At 33.7% G+C, this 27,864-nt stretch overlaps 2 protein-coding genes across 3 annotated transcripts in view; one reads left to right on the forward strand and one right to left on the reverse strand.

The window, feature by feature from the left end:
* Nucleotides 1–13,915, forward strand: part of LOC119636822 (DNA polymerase zeta catalytic subunit) — a 24,150-nt gene extending 10,235 nt beyond the window's left edge. Inside the window, exon 18 of the mRNA XM_038032470.1 lies at nt 13,391–13,915. Within this exon, the coding sequence (XP_037888398.1) occupies nt 13,391–13,429 (39 nt within the window). The 3' untranslated portion in view covers nt 13,430–13,915. The remainder of the gene's footprint in view (nt 1–13,390) is intronic.
* Nucleotides 7,251–26,635, reverse strand: LOC119636823 (protein kintoun). 2 transcript variants are annotated; one of them, XM_038032475.1, is made up of 6 exons: nt 26,245–26,635; nt 12,179–12,984; nt 11,355–12,102; nt 10,106–11,291; nt 9,925–10,042; nt 7,251–8,377 (listed from the first exon to the last, which is right to left on the reverse strand). In XM_038032475.1, the coding sequence occupies exons 2-6, from the start codon at nt 12,779–12,781 to the stop codon at nt 8,093–8,095; spliced, it is 2,940 nt and encodes a 979-aa protein (XP_037888403.1). In that variant the 5' UTR covers nt 12,782–12,984; nt 26,245–26,635; the 3' UTR covers nt 7,251–8,092. The 2 variants fall into 2 exon arrangements, with proteins under 2 accessions (XP_037888403.1, XP_037888404.1); XM_038032476.1 differs by lacking the exon at nt 26,245–26,635 and adding an exon at nt 24,348–24,442.
* Nucleotides 26,636–27,864: the final 1,229 nt, after the last annotated feature.

Raw genomic sequence — 27,864 nt, forward strand, 5'->3', positions numbered from 1 at the left:
TAGTGTAAGATATTGAACGCAAACAAAATATTAAATTCTCCCTCTTGTAGCCAGCAAGTGTAATTGTAAATTGATATGATTATGTCTGGGTATGTAGGTATATACTTAAAATAATTTATGTTTCTATATATACATATATATACATATATATATATTGTAACGAGTTTCCTTGGGCGGGGTATGAATCAGTCAATCCAGGATTCGTTGCAAGAAAATTTAGAAATAAAAATAATCCGGACCTTCGGGGGGAATGGTGTATCGTTTCCTAGATTTATTGTTTCCTCTTTACTGGATAGAAGTACAGCAATTTGTGTAGAACTTGGCTATGGCAAGGAACCAGCGAGGTGTCCCGACTTGTCGTGCTATTACCGGTTTGTTTTTTTTTCTTTTACTTGTAAATTTGGAACTTACACTTCTTTTTCGTTACGCATTTAATATCGCGGGCGCTAGACGGCTATGACACCAAACTGAACGAGTCTGTGCGATGCGCCGCTGATAGCCTGAGTCTCACTCGCTTGTCCTATTGCCAACATGTTCTATGTGTTTACATGAGTTTTGAGGTACTATGCTTATGCGTATGGTTAGCTTAGGTTGGCTGTAGTCGCAACCTTAGTTACGACTTGCATGATCCTACTTGTACACAACTTAAAACCAACTTACAACTATCTTATTACTATGTTTGTTCAAATGTCTACTCGCTAGGCACTCAGGTATCAAAACGCGTGATTCAATCACCGTTAGGTATGTGAGTGCTTGTGCCTTCCTCTACCACTGTGTTTGCATATGCTTGTTTGCTTTTTTTTTTGTATGTTGCTACATGTGCATCGTGTCTTTGTATATTTTGTGTAATATTGTGTGTGTGTTTGTGCTCTTTGCGCGTACGGGTATTGGTGTGCATTGCTATGTGTGACTCTAACGTTTATTTGTTTTGTCTGATCGTATATTCATTGTAAAGCTTAAGGGTTTCTACCTGATTATATACCCGAACGGGGCTTATGCAGTAATGCGTAATATGTAAGCGTTTCTATCATTCGCTTATACAGTTTTTAAGGAATACAGATTTCTGTATGTTACTATGACCTAACAGTACTATAAAATGCTATGTGTGATTCTTTAGGTATGTGCGTTTGCATGAGCGAGTGTGCTTGTGTATTGCGAAGCACAAGGATTTCTATAAGCTTAAACAACCTAACGGGATTTATACCGTAATGCGTAATATGTACACGTGTCTATCGTTCGCTTATACAATTTTAAGGCATACAGATTTCTTCCTGTATATGTTGTACTTATTTCATATGGTTTTATACCTGTGTTTGACTTGGGTTTGAGTTATATGACTCACAAGTTCTCTGGCTTTGGGTTTGGGTTGGGTCGGACAGCTCTTATTCATACCTATTCTTCGCTTTGGCGGTTGTGTAAATATCACCTATGGTTTTGTGCCTAAGTTCGTTTGTGTTGTATGATTTTACATGTTCTATGCCTACGAGCCATTTCATGCAAGTTTTCTTCATTCTCTTTACCATTCGTTTGGTGTGGAGTGTGTGTTCTTATGGATTAATTAGCATAGGCCTGTGCAATATGTGTCTATACATTTTCTCTTTATACAAGTATGAGCATATTTAGTGTGTGTTTTGAGATTTTAATTTTACAAGAATAGGTGTGTGTTTTTATGACTTTAACTTTACAAGTATAATTTATGATTTTGCATTTGAAGTTGGAGGGGGCTGCTTGTGTATTGTTCACAGGACGACATGCGGACAGATCGGACTTGCTGGTTACGGATTGCGGGAGGGCTTTTAAGCAGACGGACTAGTTTTTCGTAAGGAAGCAAAATCGCTTCCTTACAATATATAAAAAAGATATATGTTCACTTTACAAATACATATACATTAATACTATACACAAAAAGTGGAATATGTTAACATGATTTTAATTTTGCGGAAGCTACCACTTGAAGTCGTAAATCGTTGAATAATTTTCCAGAAAAAGATTAAATTTCCGTTTCTTTGTTTTCATAGTTTTCATCCCAACTATGAAAAACCGATAAGCCCGCTTATATGATTACGATATCAAATTTTCTAGGAATACGATTTGAAATGTATACGATATACGACAAAGCGAATAAAATTTTATATTGTCTTGTTATGAAATATTGTTTACAAATCCTCTCTCTAATATTTTTCTTGCATATATCTTAATAGATTTCTTTGTAAGATTGCGGAGATTCCCTGATGAGATCTCGATCGAAAACACTTTTACAAAATGCGTCGTTTATAGAAAGTTATGATATTATAGAGGAGCATTACATATGTGGCAGTTAATCTTATGTCACTTGGCATTAAAAATTAACTCTGTTAATTTCTAAAGATATATACGACCAAATATCTATGGGATTACAAGTTTATGTCCATCAGTTTATTGTTTATATCTAAATGTATTATAAAAATCATATTATATGTCACGTCATAAAATCATTGAGTATTCAAATCGTCTTGAAATCTGTTAAATGGCAGAAATCCTCTTTAAATCTGTTAAGTTGTATATATATGAAGAGAAACAAGAAACAACAAATTTCAATTTTCTCTATGTTCCTTTAGTCAATTCTTCAACCATTTTTAAAATTCTTCTTATACTCAATTTGTTCAATCGTATCGAATAGCATTGCCATTTAAATGGTTTTTAGAATTGTAGTGGCTAGTGTGATTTTGAGCATAATTCATGCAAGTTGAAGGTATGTAGAATATATTTTGATCATAATTCGTGGAAGTTAGCGGTTTGTAGAACACATTTTGATCATAAATCCCTCGGTATTTTCTGAAAAACATGGGTATGTTTGATACCGATTAATGCAATTTCTGCCAAGTGACATTCATTTTTTGATTACAAAGGGTTTTTCTAGCGGAATCGTTCGTGATATCTCTTCTTTCCATGTCTCAATTAAAAAAGTCATTCATTCTAATTGAGAAGTCCACATTTTGCCCCGTTTCAAACTTTTGGTGCAAGTGGCGAAAATATCATAAATATTAGATAATATTTTATAAAAAAAAACACGACTTAGAAAGTTATATTCGCTTTCGGGACAATTCGCTTAACGTACGCCGCATTTACATTCATCTTAAGGCGAATAAATCCTAGTAGTTTCGCTTTAATGGAAATTTACGATAAGTTCGTCTTGCGGCGAATTCAACATGCCCCAGTTACCATTTCAAAATGAAACATGGTAACTCTAAAGTACTTTTTAATCCTTTAATCCTTAACGGACGAATTGCCGCCATATTCGCGACATTAGAAATATTCTAAAAAAAAGAATTCCGCCATACAGGCGGTATGTCGTGATATTTTAGGAAATCTGTTAGATTCGCTCTTAGTTATGCATGCAACAATTAAGGGAAAGTATATCGCTTTGTATACGTTTTGTAAAGTTTTTTATCACCATCTTCGGCGCACTATCAGTTGGAAGAAAGAGAAACGGAGTCGTGCGTACTGATTGAAACTGAATGAGTGAAACTATGCAGAAAATGAAGAATTTTTTTCTTTTCCTTCGGTAATTTTCAATATGGGTGCAATGCCGTTAGAAACATTCACAAGGGATCGTTTCAATCAAGTATTTTGGATGCTACACTTGAAAAGAAATCCGCCCAGGTATCCATTTTTAATGACGCGAATTCAAAGAGCTACTCATTTTTCGGAATACATAGGTTCCAAGATTCCACAGCATTTTATACCAGAATAGAGTATTTCGGTAGATGAAGCAGTAGTTCAGTTTAAGAGAAAAATGGGTTTCGTTACTTATAATCCCATAAAACCAACTAAATGGGATGGGTATAAGAATATATGAAAAAACTTCCAAATCCGTAACTTCCAATAGCTACCCAAATATCATTATTTTTATATAAAAAATTATTCGAAAAAATTATATCTGCTGAAGGATACCATATGTTCACAGATCGGTATTATACAAGTTTATGGTTAATTCCTGAATTATTAAAATTGAAATGCCATCTTAGGGCGCGATAAAACCAAACCGAGACGGATTACCGCAAGGAAATAAAAAAATGAAATTTACTATAAAAAATAGAATTGCTCTGAGGCGCGCAGACCATTATGGATATTGTGTGTCATATTGCTTCCTAAGAAAATCATTAAAATGGTGGAGAATAATATTTTTTTCTGGGGATTGGAAATTTACTGCGTCAATTCTTACATAATAGACCTACACACAAAGACGACAGATGAATTTGAAATCAGTTCCGCATTTGAAATTTAGAAAACTATTGATAGAACAAATAATGGGACTTAAGAACACCAGCGCAAATCCAATATCGGGCGTCGAAGTTATAAACAGCAGGCAGGTTGGACGGATAATCTCATGTTACAGGTACACTGTTTGCTCCGATAGAAAATCGCCGGGAGGAAGACGAGAAACACGTAATTATTGCGATACTTGCGATAATAAGAAATCTGGTCTTCATATTGGCGACTGTTGGCACAAGGATCACACCCAAAAAAAATATAAATAATTTTGTATAAATTTATAAATGCGTACAAATCTATACATTACATACACGCGTCTATTCGTTTATCCAAGCCTCTGGATTCCCTTTCTATTTAGTGAAATGGTTAAGCTCTTATCTGCACAATAGATCATTCAGGGTTTTGCTTAACTTCATTACCTCGGATGAATTGCCCGTGACAACTGGCGTACATCAAGCCGCAACCGCATAGGACTCATCTAATCTATACATTAATGATTTACCCTCGGTGATTAAATCCAGCATGATCTTAATGCATGCTGTTTATGTCAAACTGTTTTCTTCCTTTTCCGTAGAACCGCAATCACATCAGCTTTAAAGTGACTTGAATAATTTGGTTGCATGGCGCTCTTTGAATCTTCTGAAACTAAATCTAAATAAATGTAAGAAGCTTTCTTTCTCAAGAAGGAAGTCATTCATTAGTCAGTATTTCATTGATTCGCACAAGTTGGAGGACGTCGATTCGTTCACAGATTTACGCGTTCTATTTGACCATAGGTTACATTTTAACTTGCATATTGAGCTCGCGTTAAGCAAAGCTAGGTCCGCGCTTAGTTTTATAAAGAGGTGGTCCAAAGAGTTTGATGACCGTTATATTGTCTTTCATTCTCAACAGATTTTAATGAATCAAACATATCCACTCCTTTAATGAATGAATTTTATAATATTCCTAAGAAAAAGTCAGTCGTTGATGTGATTAAAAAAGTATCGAATTTTAAAGCAGACTTATCTCCGAATGATGAGGTATTCAAAATATCTCTTGAAGAGAAGACTGAAAACGCAGTAGAATACTTCACAAAAAGCGATGTGGTTATTGAGCATGAACGAAAGCAAACGTAAATTACGCAAGCGTTCATGGCGGTCATGAAAATTGCAGGAATATTCATTTTCTTAAATTCTACTCATACAATTTCGCTAATATCTATAAGGCACCATACGGCAGTTACTGTTACATTCTATTAGAGATACTGTACTCTCCCAAAGTCCTGTCTACGTTTACAACGTTCCGGTCCAATATTGTATAGCGCCTCTGTAAAATACCTTGAGGAAATTCGAAGCACAAGTCTTATGTATCTCTAAACAACTCATAATTATTTCCCATCTTAAGATCTTAAGAGAGTAATAAATTATTTTATAAGGGTACAAAATTTTTGAAGACTTAAATTGCATTTTGAAATTTTTAATTAATCTTGCGCCATTGGGTTTGACGAGGCCCGATGTAAAGCAATCCGACTTAATGTCCAATAGAAACCAGTTGATAATCACCTGTTCACATTAATTTCTACCGCTTTAACCGAATAATGACCTCGTTCTCTCAAACTTCCCAGAATCCAAGAGTTGCAATTTATTGAGAGCAAATCTGAGCTCTCTCCATTTTCAACAATGGTACTTTTTTTTTTAAACCATGTAAGTGAAAAAACCGGGCTAACGGCTTTTAGCGAAAATCCAAAGTTATTTTACAAATGCACAAAGAAGTTGTACCAAGTGAATCATTGCGAAAAAAAAAATATATATATATAAAGCTGTTGTCCCATCAGAACCGGTAGTGGCTAGTAAAGAACCGGTCTCTCCTTTTTGCCAAACAAAATATACGTCGCCTGTCCCGCGTGGTTCCCTCATATTTGTAAAACACCTTTTCAAAGATCATATCCACCTAAAAGAACTTTTCGAAATTATCCGTCTGCAGTATTTCACGTGCAACTTTTCTCACAGCTTAATATTTATCATATTCCAATAATAATAATATAGCCAGCGTAATCATATTTCCGTAAATTTAGAGAAATTTCGCAGGCGCATCATGCAGCTGCAGGACGATGAAAACGTTTAGCGAGGAAAGCAGACAGAGATTAAATGTAAAAACTGTGAGTTTGGGTATAGTAACCTGCTTGTAAAAATGTATATAAATAGAATGTTTGTGGAAGGGAGAGCTAATCGGGCAAGAACATAGTACGACCATAATAAATTGTGAATAATCCTACATGTAGGGAACATAATTGTAAATAAATGATCCTACTGTCAAGGAATATAATTGTAAATAAAAGACAGTTTGAAGTGTATTTCTTATTATATCTTGACCAAAATATCGACGATCTAGTGATACGGACTGTATCTTAGAAAAAGCGAATATCATAACAATATTTTCGACGAGATTCATTTTTTAGCTGAAGTCAAAAAGAACGCGTAAATGATTCATTAATCTTTCTTGAAATTTAATTTCCGAGCTTCTCAATAATAATGAATAATAATGTAAAAGCAGCAATGATTTAAATTTTTATAAAATTTATTTCTATAATAATGATTATCGTTTGTGTATATAACGCAATTTCATATAATATGCATGCATGTGTGTGTATATTGTAATTCTATAAAAATAATCCACGATAATTCAAATTATATGGTATACATATGCAAATAACGGATATTTGTTTTAAGGTGATTTGCCGACACCCACCACTAACCACTAACTAAGAATGGTGCAAATAGGATCGGGGAACGAGACATACGCGAAGTCCTTTTTTTTCCGTTTGCTTTTCAATTTTAAGTTAAGTGCCCGTCTCATGTTACTTATCAACAGTTCCAAGTTCTAAGTTTGTGTTTTTTTTTTTTTTTTTTTTTTTTTTTTTTTTTTTTTTTTTTTTTTTTAATTTTTTCGAGGTAGTTTTGGTTTTTGTTGATTTACGAGCGTGTTTTTCAAGTTTTTACGAGTGTTTTCGAGTGTCAAATCGTTTTCGAATTGATCTTTCAGATCAGAACGAGGGGGCAGCAAATGTATCACAATAATTTTTGGGACTTGAAAGAAATCCCAAATTTAAAGAAAAATATTAAGGGTCCAAACGAAATACTTCTTTAACAAATATGTATATATCTATATATCATATATCATGCATATCATTGTTTCCGGGTCTAATATAAATTTTTTTTTGTTTTTGCTTTCAGTGGTGGATGTCGTAGCATTAATTCAATATGAAAATTACAAATATCAAATACATTCGCAATGGAATCAATTCGTAAATCGCAATTGAGATATATATAAAATTGGAATAAAAGTTATATTATTACAAAATGTTGTTTCGCATAGAATAGACACAGAATATAAGAAGAAGAATGCATGCTTGATAATAATATAAACTCTACCAGTTTTATATATCAGTAGTATATTTCGGGTTATAAAGCGGGGGAGGAAAGGAAAGAAATAAATAATAAGAGATCTATGTAAAAGACAATTTAAATAATTTTCAAGACTAAAAACATTGAAAAGAATTTTGTTTTCAAATTGAAAACCATACTAAGGAATTTCCTGACATTACGTTACGAATGTGATTGTCAGCGGATGTTTGTAATAAGTAGTGTTCAAGGCGTTCAAACGTTTCGTTACTAGAATTAATCATCATATATGTATGTATGTATGTATTATATTTGTGGATTGTTTTGGATTGTTGTGGATTGTTGCGGGGCGTAGGTTAAAAAGTCTTAAGACTGGCTTTTCGTTACGTTAGGTTTATCAACATTGGTGGGCTCTAAAATGGATAGAAAGTATTGGTATTTTTTTTTTTTTTTTTTTACAAATCCATATCAAACATCAATGAATTTTTGCAGTTAGCATCGATATCGGACGATGATTCGGAATCTAATCTTGAACGTATCTTCTTATCGTTGCTATCGTTGTTGTCGACTGCATTTACATTATTATCGCCGCCACCGCAACCATCATCAGCGCTATCGTTATTATATTTACTCTTATTTCCATTATTGTTGTTATTATTATTATTATTATTATTAACGTTGAAATGAGTTTTATTCTCGAAATATTGGCCATTGGATACCGTTTGTAATGTGGTCAACATCTGTAAATAAGAAGCATTCATAAATATTATATTAACGACCATAACCTACATTAATATAAAGCATATTGAACAACGTTCTTCATGTAAACGATTAAATAATTCTCTCTATCTTTCGAAAAACATATTTACCGAACCATGAAAAAAACAAAGACACTTTTGTGTTTACAAAACCTACTACTATATAAACAAAACGTACAAACAAAAACATATCGTATACATGAAATTCTAGTAGTAGAATTCATACCCTAAGCATATATGTGCAAACGTCAATGTTTATACATATTTGGGGCTTGTGGGCTAATATTTATAAAAGAAAACAAAACAAAAAAAAAAGCAAAAAATATGTAAGGTTTTAATTAGTTATACGGAAGAGAAATATTTTACAGTTGCATATATACATCCGTCTATTTTTATTTTATGTTGCTTAATTTCGAGGTTTGTGAAGGACTTTAGGTACGACATTGTAAATTGTGATTGGAAGCAATTTTTCATTAAAATTTTACCCATGCAAGCCAAACATTGTTCAGTTTACATTAAAAAGTATCTCTTTGTGAGGTTAGGTATAATCAATTTTTACATTGCTGCAAGGGATATGTTCTTGCTTTTGTAGCAGACAGAAATACGTATCGGTAAAGTAAGTTTATATACTTTCTTGTTCAACGTCAGAATTTTAAAAGAAATCGACTTAAATCTATCCGTCAGTTCGTCCAGAAAGCGCGTGAAAAGATTACAAAAATTATTTTTAGTGTACGACTAATATACCCACGCGGATGGACGGAAAACTGTACTAATAACCGTACGGCAAATTTCAGCAAATATTTAAAAAGATCGTGTAAAGCAAAAATGCGTCAATCTTCTTGCAAACACGCCCTTACTATACAAAAACAAGTAAGAAAGTTATATTCGGCGAGGCCCGAATCTCGCATATCTGCTCCTCCGTTCCGCATTTCACTCTCCAAATTCAAAAACAAACCGAGTATAGCCCCATATCACAGTGGCAGATATAAAAATGCCATTCGAACAAGATTTGAAAAATGTTTGAAAAGAGTCTCGAAGACATGACTGAAAGAAGAGCGGCATTACTCATTTACATAAGCACCTAAGCAAGTCTACAACAAATATTGATCTAGAAGCTCCAACAAATAGTTGCTAAAGCAAACTAGGGTCAACACAAAACTGACAGCCAGTGCCGTTATTTAATTAAAGATTTTTAATTCTATTGTTTTGGCTGTAGAGTGACGGAAATTGAAGCTCGGATTTAAGGCGAACGTAATTATCTTCTTTTTGCTTGAAAGTACCAGTATATAGTTCCTTATCACTTTCTCTTCCATTTTATAAATTATTTCTAGTTAATATTTCATAGACTTTTGTTTAATATCAGTTATGGCAGAGAGATAGACTTCTTCTACAAACTTAAGGAACGCATGCGTGCGGCTTAAATATTTAAATAATCTGGTTAAATATTATATCCAATTTTTCATTCTATTTCCAAACTTCACTTTCTGCCGAACCGGATCAGATAAGAGATTTAAAGAAATCGTACTCACCTTATTATCCTCATAGTCAGCTGAATCTCCTTCGCTAAGACGTCTTTGCAATGCTTTTAATTTGCGATCGCGACGTTTTTGATTTTTTTTACGTTGACCCAAGATACTGGAGTCCATTCTGCCATAAACAGATATACGAATAAGCTGGTATTCAATACTGCTGTAAAAATTCTCAACTCACCTGAAAACCTGCTTCTTAATTACTTCACTGAATCGCACAGTTTTTTTACAATTATCAGAAACATTCTCTTCGGGTATGTCACTGAAAGATTGCGAGAAACGTAGGCTATCCAAGCCGTGAGGTACACCATCAACTGAAGTGGAATACGTTGAGGAATACTCTTCAATCGAAGAACATGAATCCGATATTGAAGGTCTCGGTTCATAGCGACTATAGTGTTTCAAAATTCCTTTGCACGATGTACTACCACTACTGCAGCTGATAGCACTGTCCCTGGATTCAGAAAAACTTCGTTGCTTTCTTTGCTGATTAGTTAGAGTACTATTCGTATAGTTGGAAGAGTTCGGAACGTCAACGGATGCGGAAGAGTTCATATTTGGTTTCGTTATTGACGATTTCTCTAAACGTTCGGGTGAAGAATCTTCATCGTCATCACCATCCACAGCCGCGGTTTCATTAACCTCTGGCACTGGTGGTGTTGGTCGTAAAGCCTCCTGGTGCTGTTGATAAGCTTTGATGTCGTCACAAACGGATTCGGAAAGTGAGCGACGTTTTTTATTCTTGCGTTTTTGTTTTTTATTGATTTTTTTTTGATGATTTCCAGCATCATCCTCTCCATCGTTGATATAGGTTGCATCCTCCTCCTCTTCGGTTGTTAATAAATTGGGAGAAGCCTTAATTTCAATTTCCAATTTCTCACCACAATCGGAACGTTCTATAGATACGTCCAAAGGAGCTGAAGAACAAGCAGGCTTTGTACGCTGTCGCGATTTATGTGCCACTTGCAATTTTTCCTGAACCTTATACTCTTTCACAGTGCCACCTTCAAGGCCGGCGAAATAGGTAAGGATATCTTCAGCGCTAACATTCAAATGCAAATTGAGCACAACATTATTTTCCCAAGCTTCAGCGTCGATCTTAAGGATTTTAGCTTCACTATATTCATCGGGCAGTTGTATATAAAATGCGTAGTAAGAGGGATAATAACCGGAGCCAATTGATGCAAATTGCAAGTGCAAATGACGGGAACTTTGGCTTAAAAGCAAAGATTCCGGTTGCACATTACGTACGTGTAAAACCCAGCACATCATACTGTCCAAGACATTGCAATCAAATTTCGTAGGTAATTGATACTCTATGTTGGGCTTTAAGAAAGATTGTGAAGAGTTGCCAGGAGAGGCTGCCGCTGTAGAAAGAAAACTTGCGTCTGTTATAGAAGTCGAAAGCAAAGTTTTAGATAACATCTTACATTCTCTTTCTGTTTCTGCGCTCTTTTGGTCCTCTCCGGAATCTTCCTGAGATGAAGAATTCCCCGAGTGTTCGATATTGTAAGTATCACTAATTTCTTCAACCGGAGATCTCCCTGAGGTTGTAGACACATCTTCACGCACATCACTTTCCACTCCGCTATCTTCACGGCATAAATTCAATAAATTCGCGTGCATTTCTCGTTGCTGTTCGGTGCTTTTATGAACCACCGGTAGCGTAATTATTAAACGTCTCGTGTCAATATCGAAACGTGCATTACCCTCTTTATCATGTACAGCATACGGAAGTTGTAGGTCTAAACGATATTTAGCTCCCGCACGATCACTAAGCAAGAATATAGATTTCTCCGTGACATCTAATTGACATTCTGCGCTGGAATTTAACAAAGGCAATTCTATTTCTACTACTAATTCACGTGGAATCGCAACATTGAGCTTGGCATCCAATTCGTTAGTATATTCAGCCAAGTCTACGTCGCGGCGATGCTTTATGCTGTACTTAGGTATGTTATGTTCGGATTTTTTCACCTTTGTAGACATATTCTTCATGGGCAGTACTGTCGGGTTGCCAGAATCTGCTGTCGGCTTGGCGGGGTAAATACTTTCAAGCGGATGCGGTTCATCGGTCTCAGCTGGTGGATTTTTCGCCAATTTACGTATCACAGTTGGGCGTGCAATTCCCTTAAATTGCAATTTAGGAAATTTTAAGTTAACGCGATCTAGGGTAACCTTTAGTGAAGGAAGAAAGAAACGAAAATATCTTTATAGTGGTATGTGTTTGCCATTACAGAATTGTTTTCCTTACCTTAAACTCTCGTTCCACGGCATCTAAGGCGGTATCGACCAGACATTTACGGAATGCCTTATTACGCTCGGACAAATACAAGGCATCCGGATGAAAGACAACATCATAGACACGACAATGCTTACGTTTATTATCTAAATCATCTCTAGGCGGTGCTTGTGCCATTGGTATAGACCAACTCAAACCGCGCGTACCCGTGACTGGATCGATGCATACCTCATTTGATGGCTTTCCTACTTCTGGGCTTTTAGCGCAATTGATAAAACATTTTTGGTCGCCATCTTGCGAAGTTTTAATTACAAATCCCGGTTCCGGATTAACGAAGACAACGTCAACGCCACGTTCCGCTTCGATTTGTTTGATTTCTTCTTCGTAAAGTTTACGATTTTCTGGATCTTGTATCTCATCGATATATTCCATAAATAGCTTACGGAATTCTTCATTTTTCAACGCATCAGAAATACGCTGAAATTCCTCCTTTGTTATGTCCAAATCCCTTGCACCGTACGCTTGCTTATGATAGGGTATCCGAGGGCAATTCCCTTTATTATACGGTTGCTGCTGCGGACTCCTATCGTACGATGTGGTTGACCCAGTGGACATATCTTAATTATCGTATGCAGCTTTTTGCAATGAGTTAATATGATTCTTATTGTTTGCGAAATTTCGCTTATAGAGCTTAGTTTAAAAAATTTTAAATTTTCAATTTTTCTTTTTCTCGAAAATGTTCTCCGTTTTAAATTAAATCAAAATTTTTGCCCTTACTATTTGAGAAGAGATGGGATTCGGTTTAGATAAGTGAAAGTCTGTAAGAAGAAAAGACAAAAATTGGAAAAAGTTTTCTCTTAGAAATACATAGTCAGACAAAAAAAAAAAAAAAAAAAAAAAAAAATAGACGTGACAGGAGATAAAACGAATTTACCGTTATCGCTTTATAAAATAAAAAAAAATCAAATTGAAATTCAAAAAAATTGAATCTAAAAATATGTACTGCTAGGCTTCCATAAATTAGAACAAGTAAAACATGTATGCAATAAAGTGGAGGCTGTGCATCTTCTCCTTTGACCGAGCAATGAGATTATGGCAATTTTCACGACATGCAAGTGAGAATTGATAAAAAGTGCTTCGACTTCATATCTGTTAACAGATTTCGTTTTCTATTCTTGAGGATTACGTGGTGAAAAATCTGTTTAAGCTTTTTTGACATTTCAGCTTGTCACGAGAGTGAGGACACGTTTTTATGACTTTTAAGCGAGATGGCTATTGATGGCGGCAACATGCATTTATGCAATTTCTTTTCGTGATAGCTGAAGTGACGAAGAAGAGATGATAAAAATTCCATTCCCTAAAATCCTTTAATCGCCATAGCATTAGGGTCCAAATTTTAAACAGCTTTTCCGTCTTTTCAATCAACCAAATTTTCACATTCCCCTTTCCACAAGCGCTCATTTACAAGCATAAGAGCATTCGGTTCTGATTTTAATAGAATTTCCGAGAACAGGTATTTGCAATGATCCAGTGTCAAAAGGTAACAGAAGCGAGTTGTCGCCTTTATGCAAAGAAGTTGATAACATACCGAGTTTATTGATTACTTGTCACCTGTGGGAACTTGGCAGTTCTGTAAGCATTTGAAATAAATTGGAAATAGTTGGCGGAACCACTAAGTTGTTACAAATGAAAATCGCTCGGGAAAAACTTTATTGTAGGTAAGTATTTTAATATCAACAAAATAATTCCTTATTATCATTATTATTATTATTATTATTATTATTGTTATTATAAATCTAGCCAGAGAATAAATTCTAAGACTAAAGTCTTAAAGCACTAGCATCTAAGGCTTTCGGCTTTTATTAAAAACTCTACCGCACTTGAGATTTGAACTCAAGACCATTGAGTTGCTAGTCGCGACTCTTGCCTAATCAGCCACTCAGGCGGATAATTCCTAATTATTTATTAGGTATTTGCAAAAATTTTGATCAGTGACTTTTACAGGTATAAAAAAGTGATAAAGAAATGGTTGAATTCGATGTTTTTAACCTTTCTCTACCTAAAATAACAGTTTTCAAGATGTATTCAGCCTACGTCGGCACTAATCATGGACCGCTCAAAAATCTTCTTCCTTTAAATTCATTATTTTGGTTGTTTATCTGCTGCCTTAGCCCACCAAGCACATTCAGATGTGTTATTGTGATGCCACTTCATCCTATATCCCAATTGTCGATGCCATCTTTGTTCCAAGAGTTGTCCCGGTTGCAATGTTGCAGCTCGAATGGAAAGTTCTGCCGCACCCAGAGTACTTAGCAGGCATGGCGCCACCTAATTAGCACTTGTTCACATCGGCATAGCATGGCTTGGCTGGAAAAATTGAAGAAATGCTAAAATGGGCCTTTGGGTGAATCGCTGCCCAACCAATATAAGTTCTTTCGATCTACGATCGCCTTGTTATTCTATAGAATATATAATGTTATAGAAAATAATTTTGATTAATATACGTTGCGCGAAATTTTTCTCAATAAATGCCTTTTTCAAGTGAAAAAATGATCAACATTCTTGCAAACACCTAATATTCACCTTTTAGGTGATGAAGAGATTGTTATCTTAACTACGGCGGTGTTTTAACGTAGACCGCGTCAACATTATATTGTTATTATCGGATTATATGATTATATTGGAGTAATTTCTTTGTATCGATTGAGGGAATTCTTCATTTTGTGTAATGATAGGAGAGGCAAAGAGTGTGAAGTTGTATTTAAATATAAACAAATTTATAAATATAAATACAACTTCACACCTTTGGAGAGGCAATCTAAACTTAAAGTGTCTGCTTATTAGCGCGACAATAATCATTTTTTTTTTTTTTTTTTTTTTTTAAATTGATCACAATGGAGTTTGTCTCCTTTTGCTTAAAGCAAAGTAAGTAAAGTAAGTACCTTAGGTAATATCTTATAACAACATGATACTATGTGTAAAGTATGTTGAAATATTATTCGATATTTGAACATTTTTTATTGATATTGTTTTTAAATATTACGCAATATGATTTGTTTTTATTTGCAAGCGCAAAAACAATTTACTTAATTTTTTATTTTTTTATTTATTACACGTCAGCGAAATGTGTTTCTGTTTCAACGAATTTTCATAATAATTTGAGGCGGTAAAAGTTTGCCGGCGAAAATCTGATACGTATGAGAAGAAAGCAAAATAGAAAGACGAATAGAAACAAAAGACCGCTAATAACCTCAATTGTATTTGTTACATACACGTATGCACAAAATATATTTTTGATAGCCATTATCAACAATGCGGTAATACATTAATATTTTTATTGTGTTTGTAACCCAGAGAGACCCATACAACGCAGATTGCGGGAATGATTTGCAAAATTCATCTGTCTGCTTATTTAAATTGCTATTATGATCATAAAACTTAGCGTAGACGAGAAAACTTAATACCCAAAATTTTCATTTCCCTTCTAGCTCTAGCTAAATTTATTAGGAGGCTGGGATTTCTTTTTACAAATCATTGTGAAGGACTTTAAAACTTACTTTAGATATCCATTAGGTTATCTTTTTCTTTGATTGAAATTTTTCCCATATCCATCACTGAAGATAAGGAGTATACTTATAACATTCAAGAGGAAGAGGAAGCTTAAGAGACTTTATAAAGTGTATGTGTTATTGTTCAACGTGATATTCTTAATTGATAAAACCATGTCTGTCCGTCTGTATGTCTGTTGTTGGCAAACAACTTCAACTGTTGTTGGCAAACGATTTCAAATTTGCTGGAAGCATTGGAAGTTTTTCAACACAGGTTGGTATAGAAAATGGTCCAAATTGGTCAGAGCAGGAGGTCGCAGTGAAGCATAAATTGAACCCAACCTCGTTTTTCTTAACAAAAATTTGTGAGCTTTTACCCGTTGCTCAGAAATTATAAAAGCTGGAAGGATGAAATTTTCCACATTTACTTTACCAAACACTTTACCCTTCACATGTAAAAATGGTAAAAATCGACCATGCCCATACAAAGATACAAGTTTTTCAAAGTTTTATGCTTATTTATCATAAGGTAAACAAGACAAAACATTTAAAACTATTTCGTATACTCTTCAAATAGAGATATATTATCTGCCTAAAAATGGATTAATTCTAAGATAAGCACGGTCGACACCCCGATTACCTTTTCCTTAATAATACCAGCGATATGGGTATCGAATAAAAGAGCTTGGTGAGAAGAATGCGAACAGCATAGTGGTGGTGGGTATATGAACTTCGGCCCCTTGCCGAATATCACTTTCCTCTTCTTCTTTCTTCTTTTACTTTCGTCTAAGAACTAAAGTCAGTTATTAGAGTAAAAAAATTGAGATTGGATTGCTTATACCTCAAATGTACTTGCTTAGGATCTTTTTATTCATGTTGAACAAAATAAAAAAAAAAAAAAAACGAATTCTCTAAGTATATTATTTTGTGATGAGCACCAAACTGGCCGGATGGCATGCTTAACAGATGCGTCTATAATTTGTGATCGTTTCAATTTTTCAATGCTTATCTACGCGTATCAAAAAAATTACTTTTTCAGGGCTGACCTGAGATTTCTGCTTTGAAACCGAACAAGAACATCAAAAAAGTTATATTTACGTTAGGGCATAATTCCGAAATTTTCGCATGGTAGACATCCATAAAATTGTAAAGTATTTTGGGCGTAAAAACTGTTCCGTCAGAATTTCTTCCTCTACTGGAGTCTTTTTCTGCACTAAAATTTTACAGATTGCAACATTGCACATTTTTGGTGAATATGACTGGATTAGGGACATTCTGTGCCGAGTGCACGCCCTCTCTAACAAAATGCAAAGCACAAAGGATCAACTGGACATTGATCGTAGATATTAATCACATATAATTTATGATTATGATTATGGCAAGTGCATAGCGCAGCACTCGGAATGTTTTGAAAAAGATTACATTTTTCTTATACCGATCGATTCCGATACCGATAATTTTCCAAATCGATTCGGTCCTTTGCCCTTCGTATTCTTATTTTCAACACATAGATCGTAAATTTCGAGATACCTTGTTGAAATTTGCTTTACTGACATGTCTTGGTCCAAGGACAAATGCTATTAAAAATTGATGGGATCGTCTCGTATTTCCCCATAATTTGAGAAAACTTTAATTTAAAACAGAAATTTCCCATATTTAATATATCTAATAAAAATGGTCGAAATTTTTGATATAACAAGTTTTGCAAGAGGGATCAGAAGTGATCGCGAAAATGGTCCACCAACGATGTACCAAGTTCCATCAAAACATCTTAAGAATGCTACCTCTAAATATATATGATGCAAACATCGAACGGACAATTGGACTGACAGAGTTACATTGCTTAAGAAAGGGTTTCAGAACCGACTGCTAGAGCAAAAAGTGAATTTTTTCAAAGTTCTTTCCATGAAAGCGGTCTTTAATTAAAACATTAGTAATTCGTTTTGATGAATAAATTCACGTCACTGAATATGGACCAGATTCGCAATTAAGATTTCTTATCAGAAAATCAGACCAACTTAGTATTTCATGGCGATTAATCAATGAAAAATATTAAATAAATGCTTTAAGGAAAAGTTTCATTTTACTAGATATGGAGCGTCATGGTCACCATGGTTCATTGCAAACCCGCAAAGGAACGCTTTCCGTTACATTACAGCATAATAAGGCAACTTATCAAGAAAATATATAAAATAAAAATATTAGCTAAAGTAACGGTCGATCTTGCCCGACTATAACGTTTTAACTTGTTTATTTATATTTTTATATTAAATGCAATCATTTCATAATATATATATATATATGTACGTATGTATATATATAGGTAAAAATAAATGCGTCGCTGGTATAAAAATGATTGCAAGTGTAGGGATGAATATGTTATTAAGCTTTCCAGTACACAAATATACAATTGAGAAGAATTTTTGATGAAGAGACCAGACCGTCTAAATAGAACTCATATCTTATGCAAGAATTTCTTATTGGAAAATTGGATTCACCATGTGAATCGTTTTAAATAAACTTTAAGTAAAGCAAATTAACTATCATTTGAAACTATTTGCACTTATTTCAAAAACAAATCGATTGATAAAAAGGAAACTTGTATTTAGTTGATTAAATATTCTCCCTTCGCCATGCTCTCTGCCCTCAACCTCTTTTGCGTGCGCTTTTTTAAGGTTTGATTTATTTACGAGATACAGTTATGCACATCCCTCTCATTATTTATATAAATTTGTTTATTTATACTAAGAAACCGCAAATAAATTGAAATAAATTACAATTTAACAAACTTATCCCCCTCCCCGCTCCACTTATGGTAAAACACAACTCAATAAGTAATAGCGTAAGGTTTTGCTAGAGTTTGGCGAAATTTATTTATGAAGTTTACCTTGCTCTTCTAGTTGCTTTTATGCTTTGCTTTGCTTTGCTTTTACGATACCATTCATACGCGTTTAGTTAAAGCAAACTGAACTGTTTAGTCAATGGTAACTAAGGCTACACACTAAGGCGTTAAACAGTATAAGTATTTCTTATAAATGATTTAAAAAATTTCATATTTCAATTTTTTCATTTGGGGGAGAAAGTTAGGAAATTGCATTAGATTTTGAATGAGTTTTGAATATTAGCAAACGCTTCGTTACGTCGATTTATTGTGTGGGTTTTTTACTTTTTAACCGCAAAATAATAATAAGTTAGCTACACAGAGGGGTTGTGTGAACAACAAAATGTATGGCAATGAAAACTTGTTTGTTTTTTTTACCCTACACTACTTATGGTACAAGGACATAGCATGTTTGTTGTGCGTATGTATATCAGGGATTTAAAATAGGCCTACCTTTTGCACCGATCGTTGTTGTTTTGCTCGTCTGTCTGGCGCTCAACATAGAAGTCATAGTTATATCAACATATTTTCGACCAAGAAAGAACGCCATCGGATCACTTTTCCGGTCATTGACCACATAATGCCTTATTTTGAAAAGTCGTTACATGAATAGTTGCAATAAAGGAGGGGGGGGGGTAAAGCATTTAATGGTGGTCCTGGCTCATTATAATGATTTTACTTGTTTTTGTTATTGTTTTACTGTACGTTCTATCTTATTTTGTTCACGCTGAAATTAATTTTTATTCCAATTATTATAGAGTCAGCCCTTTTGTTGGCCTCAACGCCGGAATGGCCAGTCATTCATATTACGCGCACATCATTGTGCCGGGCTAGCTCATTCGCTGTTTGAAGGCACTCCAACACAAGCCTAAATGTTATCATTAGGCCTTTTAAGGACTTTAATGCTACTTAGAAAGCAGATTAGCTCTCTTCTGCACTGCCTTCTTAGGCACTCCAGCCTAGATGTTGTCATTCAGCCCTTTAGCGACTTTAAGGCTACTTGAAAAGCAGATTAGCCCTCTCCTGCAATGCCTTTTTTAGGCATTCAGAGGCACATGTGGCGATTGCTGAAAACTTGGGCCATAAACTTCAGCTCCAGTTTTGACATTTTCCAATTTTGAAACATCGGTGTACCGGTGCATACCGGTGTTTACTTGTTTCCAGCCCATTTTGTCCGTCGCAGCCTGATCTCGCCGGTATGGTCACTGTAATACGGTGAGGCAGTACTACCTTCCGCACAATGGTCTAGTATCTTGGCAAACGGTTCCCGGTTTTAACTTGTCGATATCAGTCTCAGTGCGCTCAGGCAAGCCTAAGATATAATTAATTAGAAATATGTGGGTAATGTTCGATCAAGTCGGTACGTTTACTAGCGAAAGAGAAAACGCACCGTTTTAATCAAAAAAACAAGAGGAGGGAAATATCTAGTCTACAAATCATTACAAACAATTCCGATTAGAACGAACGAGCTGTCCGAGTAAGTTCTTATTTCAGTCCAAGAAGTGAACAGCAATTTTATGCAAGTTAAGCCCCGCGTTATACTTTGAAAGCGAAATTGTCCAAACTGCCTGCTCCAGATATAAATATATATATATATATATATATATATATATGTACATTTATAAAAGAAACTCTCTGTTAGTTTACTAGAGAATACTGCCGTAAAGAATTCGTGATCATTTTAAACGATTAGAATTTTAAAAGACATTAGGAAAAATATTAAAAAAACATGTAGCGGTAAATTACGAATTTAGAATAGTCTCGCAGATAAGCTAACAGAATTGAACAGTCTGACATTTCAAAAAAATTGAATGAAAAATCATGTTGTTTCTACTCTAAATGCTATTTGCCTTGTCGTGATCATGATTACGAAAAAGTCGAAATCGTATTACCATAACAGCGCCTCCCAGTACAGTTTGTGCTGTAATCTGAGATAAGAGAAAGAGTGACGTTCGTTTCGAATTATTTAAACTCATCAGCCAGATAGATTGATGTAATAGGAAAATCAATTGGAAAATTTGTATCAAGCAGAGCTTTTCACTTCAAGTTCTAAGCCTTAATAATATGTAAGGATATTGATTTCACTAATGCAGAAGTTTCCCTTACCGGTATTCACGATGACTACAACCTTAGGCATAAAACAATTGCCTTAGCGAGTGCCATAAAATCTCAAATATTTATAAATATTTACAATAAAAAAATATGTTGCAACGATTTTCATATCTGATATAGATACCGCTAGTGTTTCAATCGTTTTATTGGTAGAAGACGATGCAATTTGCTTTAAAAAATTTCAAGTATGGCTGTGTGTCACTGCAACGATTAAAAAAATTATGTTAGGAAAAATTTTGAAAAAACTTGCTATTAATTAATAACGGTACGTAACTTATCATTAAGGCTGTTATGTTCACAAGGACTGACAGAAGTTTTCAATTAACATTAAATAGAAGATTTACTTAAGCATAGGTTGAAAGAATTATTTCATGTCGTTTTTCTCAATAGATTGATTCAGATCAACTCTATTAGCCCAGACTATAAATATATGCGAAAGGTAATGCTTTATGCATAATTAATTGGGAAGCATTACGGCGTTGATGATTGTTATTTCAGTCGAAAGTAATTGCATTACTTTATGGCGTTGTTTCGAGTAAGGAACTAATGTGCGGATCTGTGGAAAAATTCATGTTGTTTATGTTTAAGACGTTTTATCAAAAGCATCAGCAAATGGATTGCACTCTCGAGGCTTTCATGATGTGTCGCGCTGGTATGGTCATCATCATCGCGCTCTGGTAGTCAATAAAGCCGATGAAATTCCCCAAAGGCTGGAGAGAGTCCGATATATCTTATCTTATTTTATCACTGCCCAATCAAACATTGATAAAAAACAGTTTTTCAAACCATGTGTAAAAAGATGGACAAAATGTGTTTCCAAACTCAACTTATCAAAGTGAAATTGGCATTCACCAATACATAATTATAATCTCTCTCTATGGTAGAGCACACAAACAGCGAATTTCCAACACTCTAGATGTTATCTTCGTAAGATAAAATTTGCTTAATATTAAGTAAATCATTTAAGGAAACGAATTTTTATCTTTAAATTCTTGCGGAAACGCAACGAATCAAAGTCCTTTTTGCAGAGATTAGTGACGTCCGATAAAAAGTGGTTTACATACGATAATAATGTGCGAAAATAATTGCTGCCTACCCCGAATAAAGGTGCATAGGTGAAGCCAAATTGGCAGAGAATATTTTATGTTTACTAGGATCAGAGGAGAACTGCATATTAGAACCGCTCTCTGTCAGCAACTAAGCGCAAATTGGGTAAAGCATCGACATTCGCGAAGACCTCGTCAGCCCGCAAAAATCTTCACCAACACTGTCTTGGCTAGGAAGTTTTGATGCAGCCAAGACTTTGCCTCCCATCTGACTGTCATTTGATTCTCGCTGTGCAAAGAATTTCTTAATGGTGTCCAGGTTATTTTAAGAAAACTTTGTGAAAATTACTTGGTTTAGTTTTTAGGCCGGAAATCTCAGAATGTTTATAGGGATAGCAGAGAAAAAATTTTTAATTGAAAATTTCAAGAACTTTTTATGTTTCTTTTGCTAAAACTCTATTATGAATTAGTTTTCATTAAAAAATATTCAAAATTCTCCCTTTTTGCGAAGGACTTACTACTCATGGGACATCGTACATGGAATGGAGCGATGTCGTTCCAATTAGGTCTACTTAATTTTTTCGTTGAATTACTATCGTAAACAAGTTTTCATCACAAAAAAATGAGAATTCTCATAGGTAGTGCTATCCAAAAAATAGACCTACAAGTTCCAATTTCGGTAAGGTAGTTTTTTTTTTGTTAATTTTCACCATGAAATAGTGGAAATTCACCGTATAAAGGTTTAGTTTCTGCAGGAACAGTTATATGAGAAGTGATTCAAAAAATTGCCCCAGCCGGTTCAAAGTTTTTATACTAATTTAAAATGCCGAGATACTACTGCTTAGCCATTTTTGCGAAAAATTTGAAATATTGCAATAGTTTTTCAGATAACTTTCCAGAGTAAGACGCTATGTGGGAAGTGGTCGACAAAGTGGACCGATCCGAACTATTTTCAATAGCGTTCGTCCTCTGGCCAAAGTATGCCAGAGTACCAAACTTAGTCCAATTAATTAAAAAATGGTGACCTATAAGAACAACACAAGAAAAAAAAGGTGGACAGACGGACACACAAGCTTGGTTTGATTCAGAAATTTGTTCTCAAGCTATCGGTATAATAAGAACTGGGTCCATCTCAAGTCCTTCTGGGTGTTTTATACATCCGCACAAACTTAATATACTCCTGTACAAAAAATTTCATCAAAATATCTTAAAAACTGCGATTTGCGGTTTAAACACAAAAATATGTGGACAAAGGTCAGAAGGACAAACATTCTTTGAACGATTTAGCAAATGATTCTGAATCGATCGGTTTAATAAAAGGGAAGTCTACCTTAAGCCATTTTGTGTGTTAGATGCGACCGCACTTAATATATTCTGTACCACAAGTGATGTAGCGTATAAAGGAGGTTAAAAGGGTAATACGATCTGTGATAGGAAATCGAGTCGTTTATGGGATTACAAAAAAAAAAAAAAAAAAACAATGTGCCGGAAGTCTAGCGATGTTTACTAATAATATCGTATATATTGAAATAAATCCATCCACTCGGTATTAAGTGAATTACGACTCCAATGATTTTCAAAAGAATTGTTAACTAATTCGCAATAAACACTTGCATTTAATCGTATGATTTGTTATTTGTATACATATCTGATTAGTAGTTTGCGAAATGAATCGATGTTAATCAACTTTAAAGCGAGTATAATCATGCTCTTGATATAATTCAAATCAATTGAAAAAAATTCCTCTCAATTATTTTATTATTGTTTTTAGATTGAATTTCTTTTGCCGGTAATTAAATGTTTACAAAATTTCCGTCGTAAAATATATTTAAAGCAACATACGTGTAGCCAAAGAATTTCTTTTCTCATTTGATCTGCGCAAAAGACACGCTAATGATCACTTTTTTCATTTTAACACTTATCAAGGAACCTTGACATCTTAGCTTATAGCAGCTACTACTAACAATCTCTACCAAGCTTATCTATGGCATCATTTGCTTAAAGAAAAGTAGAAAAGAAAGAAATAAAAAAAAAAAAAAAATTAAACCCTTCGGTCAACCCGCCGGCAATTCAATTAGTTTTAGTTATGTTTCTGACTTTGAAGACTATTTCGATGGGAGGTTGTTTTAATGAAAATTTATTTAAAAAAATTTTTTTTTTTTTTTATATATATAAATATGTATATGTATATTTTAGCAATTAAGTTACACAAGTTGTATGCGAATCGTATTTAAATGGTTTGGAGGTCAAAAAGTCATCAAACTTTTGTTACATGTATACTTGTTATTCAATGCACTTAATCAGTCGTTGTATAGTATTCCTCATCCTCCTTATTCATTTGACTACTGTGCGCATACATAAACATGTATAAATATATTGATAGCACTACTACAACTATCATAAGTAAATACGTAAATGCACGTACGTATGCATGGTTTTCATTTACTTTTTGATGGTATAAATTGTATATAATGCAAAAAAAAAAAAAAAAAAAAACAAAAAAAAAAGTAACCATATTTTTTTTTTCCCTTGCGGTGGGTTGCATGCATATTCATATAAGTTTAATAATGTATATAAACTATATCCATACATACGCGGCTTTGTTTTTGTATTCCTTGTAACCGGTTGTTGTGTTTAAACGGTGTCACTAAATAATCTTTTCTTGTTGTTGTTATTATTATAGTTGTTTTTTTTTTGTTTTTTCAAACATATACATATTACATATACATATGTATGTATATATACATACATAAATATATACGGCGATAAAGCTTAAAATGGATAAATTTTCACCGTACAGCTGATACGAACGAACGGCTGACTTTTTTGCGACTGGTTTTCTCCTTTACATTTTCCTAATGCATTACCTGATACATCTATAGAGAAAATTTGCGAAGAAAATCGTATAAAAATTGCAAATAACAAAACTTATCAAACTTGTTTGTCGCTTTATTAAGGAGAGAAAAAGGTAAAGAAAATAAAAAACACTGCGCAATACATATAACATTTGGTTGTTGTTGTTGGTTTTTTTTTTTTTTTTTTTTTTTTTGATAACTATCAAGCTTAAGACGCGAGCTATGTTAAGTCTATTAAGCTGGATGATGTTTGAAATATGAAAGCGAAGCCGTAAGCAGGATTTTAAACGAAAGATAAGAAAAAATTATAAACAAAAGATACTCAAAGTGTATTGTTTTAAATTTCCCAACTTGCCTAGGCCTAATGTTCTGGTTATCTCCAGTAAACATTTATAGAGCTGTACACTTCAAAGATCTCAAACAGTGTACTTTATTTGGCCAGAAAGCATAATTTCCTTTATTTTAATATAATCGAATATTATCGAATTTGTCATTTATCACTCCCTACCGGCTTTTTCTAGTTCTCCTTTTTTACTTCGTAAGGGAGGAACAGATCAATGGTCTTTAATAAAATACTTTAAAATTCGCGAAAATTGTTTTAAAAACAGGCGGACTATCTTGTTAAAGTATTAGGCAAATTTCTTTTAGTTTAAAGCTTTTTTGATAGAGTAAAAGAGTAAAAGTTTATCGTGGTGATCCGATTTTGTCATAATAAAATAAAGTACACTTTTGCGCTTTATTATACGTTCTCGTAGTGAAGTGTACAAGCCAGAATGCAAGGCACTGTGCAAACGATATCTATTACTTAGTGCATGCACTTAAAGTGGGATTTCACTGTTATGCTCAGAAGGAAGGATAAAACCTATGAGAAATGAGCGGTGCAGCAGGTAATACCCTAACGGTGCATAATCTCCAATTCGAATGAGTTTTTAACTCTCCTCTTTATATAAGAAAACAATGTCAAATAAAAGAATTTGCTTTAAAGCATAGAAAGATTTCTATTAACCTTAATAATGAATTAAAAAGGAATCGTCTAGGGCTCTTGAAAGTTGCATTAACTAAACTTTAAACTTGTTCATGTAGCTTGTTATGTCTTTCGTTTTTCTTACTTTGTTATTGTTTTTTATTTATTTGTTTTTCGGCAAACAGCTGAGAAGAGAGAAAGAGAGAGTGAGCGAGCGAAGAGCAAATTTGTATAATAACAGAAAATAAGGGGAAGGAAAATGTTTAAAAAATAAAAAGCGTGATAGTGGCTGGTGGTAGTTAACTAAAATATAAGTATATGTAGAAAATATGTGTATGTGAAGTGAAATAAAACTCTACGAAATTTCTAGAATATTAAAGCATGGTCTTCTTCATGATTAACAATTTTATTGTATGCATTAATAATAATTTCCTTTTTTTTACCTAAAAACTATAAAAAGCTTGTTTTTAACCTGTATTATCCACCCTTAAGGTTTTCATACATCACCATATATCAAAACTTAAGGATTTTTTTTTTTGATTTTTTCTTTAGGTTATCGGGAATTCTTAAAAATAAATTATATATAGTTTTATTTTATGATCATTGCAGCCCTATGAAATTTATAATTTATGTATTTGTATTAAAAGTAATCTTTTAATGCGAAATACGAACCGGCTTTTTGTAGCTCCTTTTTTGTTTCACAAGAGCGTATTTTGCTCGAACTGTTTATAAGAAAGTGTTTTGTTCTTTTATCGCTTTTTATATTGTTACGATGTTATTATGAATTTATTATTATTAAAACATAAAATTTAATATGTATTTACAATTTTCAAGTTCCTTTTTATTAAAGAAAATATGCAAAGAAGAACGTTGTATAACCGCTTGAATGATTTTATTTAGTAAATTACCACTTTTTAGACAACATTACCGCCAAGAGCGCCACCTAACTCAATAACAAGTTGTTTATTCAGTATTAATACCATATCAATTAACTTTTTCGAAGAGTAAGAGGCAAACGTTTGTTTAATTTTTCTTATTATTATATACTTTATTTTCATTTGACGGATGGTATTTTGCCGTCTGTTTTGTTTATATTAATCTCATGCGATAAGAAATTGTACAACTCTCTCATTTCAAACAAAATTCACTGCTGAACTGACTGCAACTGAGTGAGTTAATTATCTAAATATCTACATTTAGATGTCTATAGATACAATTGTATCTATACAATACAATCAAAAACACCTTTCAGCTTATTATGCCTCAACTATAGTCACACATTATCAATCTCTTAATTTGTTTTTACATTATTTTTCATTTTATCAATTTTTGCTATGTTATCCGGTCGCCAGGTCTCCTCAGTTTCTTCACTTTCGTATGTACAGCTGTTTTTTTGGATTGAAATGCCATATTTTTCTAATTGTTCATTATCGTACACGCTCTCTGTTCTTCTCACCAAAAGTATATACGATCTTAGATTTACTACAGTTTTTTGTTTTGGCTTCTTTCCGCATTATTAAATCACCGCTGATAAGCTTTTACATTGAAATAGTACAATGAAATTTAGTTTCGAAAGTGGTCTTTTTCTTTTTCGAATTATTAGATGCTCGCAAAATTGTTAATTTTTTTGTTTGGATAGGTTTGATACAGATTTTTTTGCATTGATTTGCAATTTAACAGATTATTTCATTATAAAAGCCGACGGCTTTGCAATGTAACAGACTCTTCGATTAAAATAGCTGGCTTAAGAGATTCTTTCATTAAAACAGCTGGCCTAACAGATTCTTTCATTAAAACAGCTGGCGGCTTTGCAATTTAACAGATTTTTTCATTATAAAAGCTGGCTTAACAGATTATTCATTTGTGTTTTGCTTTTTTAACAGATTATTCAGTTGTGCTTTGTTTAATTTGATAATAAAAATTATGGCGGTCTACTTTTAGGCTAACTTATAAAACAATAAACGCTTTTCTCTTTAAGCGTCAACTTCAAAAAAACTCTACTGCACTTAAGATTCGAACTCACGACCATTGATTTGCCTACTCGGCTACTCAGGCGGATATATTATTATTATTTTTTGGCATTTTATAAGAAAAAAAAAGCAACTTTGAAAATTTCATTAAAAATTGTGTAAAAAAGTCTGTTATAAACAAAAGAAAAAATACGTCAACACAACCAGAGAATTCGTTGTACGACCAGAGAATTCGTTGTACGACCAAAAAAGTTTGTTGTACGACCAGAGAATTCGTTGTACGACCAGAGAATTCGTTGTACGACCAGAAAAGTTTGTTGTA

The sequence above is a fragment of the Glossina fuscipes genome, unplaced genomic scaffold, assembly GCF_014805625.2.
Source record: "Glossina fuscipes isolate IAEA_lab_2018 unplaced genomic scaffold, Yale_Gfus_2 28, whole genome shotgun sequence".
NCBI lineage: Eukaryota > Metazoa > Arthropoda > Insecta > Diptera > Glossinidae > Glossina > Glossina fuscipes.